The 4,781-nt window shown below is 44.1% G+C and overlaps 1 protein-coding gene across 1 annotated transcript; it reads right to left on the bottom strand.

Moving 5' to 3' along the window:
• LOC100157664 (methyl-CpG-binding domain protein 3-like 1) lies at positions 1,955-4,426 on the bottom strand. The gene has a single exon (XM_021072904.1). The coding sequence runs from the start codon at positions 3,456-3,458 to the stop codon at positions 2,826-2,828; it is 633 nt and encodes a 210-aa protein (XP_020928563.1). The 5' UTR covers positions 3,459-4,426; the 3' UTR covers positions 1,955-2,825.

The raw sequence follows: 4,781 nt of genomic DNA, 5'->3' as shown, positions 1-4,781 counted from the left end.
TTCTACATGTTACCATAATCACCTCAACCCCAATTCACAAAGGCCCCATTCCTATTCACCAGGGTCCCAACAGCACATAAGACTCTCCAAAAAAAATTCTCTGAACCAAGGTGTGTTTCTGTCCCCACAGGTGTCACCTGCCTCCCTTCTTTCGGTATTCCACCACTTCTATGAGCAGCTGCAGCTGCCAGATTGAGAGTGAGGTCCTGTTCTCCTCACAGCTTTCCTTGTGATCTCTGTTTTCCTTTTCTCATTTCTTCTGTTTGTGCCCAGACTCACAGGCACCTCCTTTCATTGTCCTCACACTTAGTGCCCTGTGGTTCCTCAAGAACGAGTGGTCTACTACGGTGGTCTGATGATGCTGACGGTCAGCTGCTGCCTGGCTTTTATGACCACATTCCCAATTTGTGCCCAAAATGTGGAACCAGAAAGTCTGGTTAGTTTGGTGACTCAACAAACATTCACACGCAGGAGTTCCCCGTCGTGGCGTATCAGAAACAAATCCAACTAGGAAACATGAGGTTGCAGGTTCGATCCCTGGCCTCGCCCAGTGGGTTAAGGATCCGGTGTTGCTGTGACTGTCATGTAGGCCGGCAGCTGCAGCTCCAATTAGATCCCTAGCCCAGGAACCTCCATATGCCATGGGTGTAGCCCTCAAAAGACAAAAAGGGGGGGAAAAAACCACTCACATGCAGAAGTGGGGCTCATTTCGATCTCTTAGGATGTGTAGGTTTCACTATTCTGATCACAGTCATCTTTTAGTTGAGCTTTAGTTGGCACATTGGATGTCCAATTCCTTAACCCACTGAGCAAGGCCAGGGATTGAACCCACATCCTCATGGATACTAGTCAAGTTCTTTACCACTGAGCCATGATGGGAACTCCAGCAGGAGGTATTTTGATTGCCTAGCCAGCACCTCCAAGCCTTCCTCTCCCCACAGTTATACCTGCATGGTTTTACTAGAAAATCTAAGCTCTGTCAGTGATTGGTGGGAGGAATGGGGCCCAAGAAAGGCCCTTTCTCTCTCTCTCTTAGTCCCCATGATTTTAAGGAAAGGTTCACTCTGGACTTAATATGTAGATTGTGATTGCATTCATTCTCATCCAGTCACCTTGGCATACTGGGCATGCCTCAAGAATGGTTGTACAACCACTATGGAAAACAGTATGGAGGTTCCACAGAAAACTGAATACAGAACTACCATATAATCAAGCAATCCCACTCCTGGGCATATATCCAGACAAAACTACAATTCAAAAAGATACATGCACACCTATGTTCATTGTAGCACTACTCACAATAGTCAAAACATGGAAACAATCTAAATGTCCATTTACAGATGAATGGATATAGAAGATGTGGTACATATACACAATGAAATACTACTCACCCATAAAAAGAATGAAATAATACCATTTGCAGCAACATGGATGCAACTAGAGATGATCATACTAAGAGCAGTCAGTCAGACAGAGAAAGAAAAATACCATATGCTATCACTTATCTGTGGAATCTAAACAGGGCACAAATGAACTTACCTACAAAACAGAAACAGACTCACAGACATGGAGAACAGAGTTGTGTTTGCCAAGGGGTAAGAGAAGAGAGTGGGATGGACTGGGTGGTTGGGGTTAGTAGATGCAAACTATTCCATTTAGAATGGATAAGCAATGAAGGTCCTGCTGTACAGCACAGGGAACTCTATCCAGTCTCTTAGGATAGACCATGATGGGGGATGATACAGTGTAACAGATGTGGCTCTGATCTGGAGTTGCTGTGGCTGTGGCTGTGGTGTAGGCTGGCAGCTGCAGCTCCAATTTTACCCCTAGCCTGAGAATTTGCATATGTTTCAGGTGTGGCCCTAAAAAGAAAAAATAAAACAAAACTTGGTAGAGTTCCCTTGTGGCACATCTGGGTTAAGGATCCCGTGTCACTGCAGTGGCTTGGCTCACTGCCATGGTGTGAGTTCTATCCCTAGCCCTGGGAACTTCCACATGCTGTGGGCATGGCCAAAAATAAGATAAAAGAAAAATAAAAATAAGCTGGTTTTAGGGAAGCTATACATACAGATACTCTTATTATTTTTAACATAACTCTTTCAGAAACTGATAAATCCATCCAGCAAACATAAGTAATGATGAAAACAAGCTAAAGAGCACAACATGCGTGATCAGGTAAATAGATAAATACACGCAACAAGCCCAGGCTTCTTGCTAAATGATGCTAAAAACAGTCTCCTGATAGTATGATTTGCCCTGAATGGCATATCAATGATCGCAGATCAGATTTCAAACACGTGTAGATCTAGAAAACAAGTGAAAGTCTGATGTTTCATTACAGGCAACTCTGAATTAGCATGCAACCCAAACAAGAAAACTAGAACTAGGTATCTTATTTGGGAACATAGCTATGACATCCTTTTAATGAAAGGTTGTTTCGGAATCTACTGGGGAATATTATTCAAAAAGAACAATCCGGTCTAAGTGGGTAGTTTGTTCTCTGTGAGGGTAAGAACTTGAAGAATCCCGTGACTTTGGTGACTCTGTTAACTTTAAAATACTCATAAATAAATGAGTATTTTTCACTTAGTAACTGAAAGTATTTTTCACTTAGTAAATGGGTATGTTTCGCTTAGTAAATGAAAATGAGAGAACAACATGGAGAGGAAAGAGCCTGGGTCCTCTAGCCTAAAACCCAATTTCTCACCTCAAAAAGAAATCCCTGTCTATATTTTCTATGTCACACAAAGGACTTAACAATAAAGGAAAGCATTAATATATCTTAAATTTTCAAGAGCTCAGTGCAAGAGAACTGCAAAGAGTCACTAATAAAGCATCGTGTGCAGCTTCATCTGCACCATCCTGACTTCTTTCCCACAGTGTTTGTCAGGATGCCCCTCTTGGCCCCTTGCTTTCTCCGCCTCGCCCGCCAGCCGGTCTGCAGTCAGGGCTATGGCCAGTCTCTCCCTCGCTGTCTTCACATTCCTTTCCTGGTTCCTGATGTCCTCCTCAGTGACCAGGCATCGTCTGCAGTGGAGCTGTGGGCGGTCCAGGCTAGCTCCTGAAATTGTCTCTGGCAAATCCGTGGACCGGGCAGGGGTGGCCACAGGGCCAGAGTTGGGGTCACCTGCAGGCAGCCCCAGCAGGGACTCATCTGTGCAACGAGGCGCAAGTTTCTGCAGGGCTTTGGCAAGATCCAAGGGGCTTAACAGTTCCCCTGTGCTGCTGCAGGCCTGCAGTCCTTGCAGCCTCTTGTGCCAGTACAGCTGCTGGGGGCTGTCCAAGGTTTCCTCCCAGTGATGGCATCTGACCTCATTGCCAGGATGGGGTGTGATTCTAGTAACTGGTCTCTTGAATATGTAACTGGACAGTCTCAGCGGGATCGAGATGTTTAAACTAGGCTCTGGTTTGCCTTGTTTCCCCCCATCACGATGCTTTCTCTGTGAGGTCTTCATCATACTTCTTTTCCTCGTACCCTATAAAAATAAATTGTGAGACTGGCTCCAAATCTGCCTTCTTGGACCATTATCTTGGCTCTTTTGTACCTTCATCCTCCCTTCATTCCTCCACATCTTGGAACATCCTCAAGCAAATGTGGGTCAAAGACAGAAAGCTCAAGGTCAAAACTCTGGGCTACTCCAGATCCATTCTCCTCCACCAGCTTGTAACACCACCTCCTTTATAAGTATGATTATGTTTTCTTTTGGTTCTTGTCACTCTCAGCTGCACAAGTCCGGGTAGTCTCTCATGTCACCTGGTCCTCAGCCTTTTTCTAAATCCCCAGTGCTAGCCTTCTTCTGTGCCAGGTGACTGTTCATTTGGTTAACCCATTGACAATTGGTGTGATCCTTTAGATCTTAAGTCCATAGTGACATTAACAATTGCCTGGCGCTTAGCAACTCGCCCTGTACCCCTGATGTTCACATCAATCCGATAGGTCATGTTCTAAATAATAATTCAGAAACTTATTAACTCACTACGAATTTCTGATCTCCAATTTTTTTTCTCAAATGTTCAAACAGTAGACACCTGTTCCCCAAGATTGGAACTTATGCCATGTCACCACATCCTCATCTTCATTTCTCTCTTCCTATTCCTATCAGTCCTGGGTTCCATGGACTATGATCTCAATAATTCTCTTGGAATAATCCAAAATTCCTTACTGCCTATCCCATCTGCTTGTAAAACTTCAAACTTGGCACCCAGCTGCCACACCAGAGCTACTGCTGGTCTTATGGTAACTGCTAAGAAAGGCACACAACGTATTTTGCTACCATTGTAAATCCAAGACCATCATCAGTCACTTGGAACCATCCATAATGCCTGGAAAAATTATTTTCTTTTTTTCTTTCTAGGGTGGCACCTGCGGCATATGGAAATTCCTGGGCTAGGGGTCGAATCGGAGCTACAAGTGCCAGTCTATACCACAGCCACAGGAATGCCAGATCCAAACCGAGTCTGCAAACTACACAGCAGCTTGTGGCAACTCTGCATCCTTAACCCACTGAGTGAGGACAAGGATAGAACCTGCCTCCTCAGACACTATGTCAGGTTCATAACCCATTGAGACACAACGGGAACTGCTTATTTTCTTTTTATATGTTAGCATATGTACTTTTTTATTTTTCCCAAAGTCTATTTCATATTTTCTCCACTTTCCTTTTTCCTTCACACACATCCCATGTCCCTTGTCTGTATTTCACAGAGAAGCTGCTAACTACTGGATTGAAATTTTACCACCAAAGATTTTTGCCAAATCTGCAAAAATCTCTAAGTTTCCA

Source organism: Sus scrofa, chromosome 14 (assembly GCF_000003025.6).
Source record: "Sus scrofa isolate TJ Tabasco breed Duroc chromosome 14, Sscrofa11.1, whole genome shotgun sequence".
Taxonomy (NCBI): Eukaryota; Metazoa; Chordata; class Mammalia; order Artiodactyla; family Suidae; genus Sus; species Sus scrofa.
The sequence above is the reverse complement of the archived record's forward strand: the minus strand, read 5'-3'. Positions and strand labels throughout refer to the sequence as shown.

Coding starts and splice junctions, on each gene's coding strand:
- LOC100157664 (XM_021072904.1), bottom strand. CDS start 3,458: ATGATGAAGACCTCACAGAGAAAGCATCGTGATGGGGGGAAACAAGGC.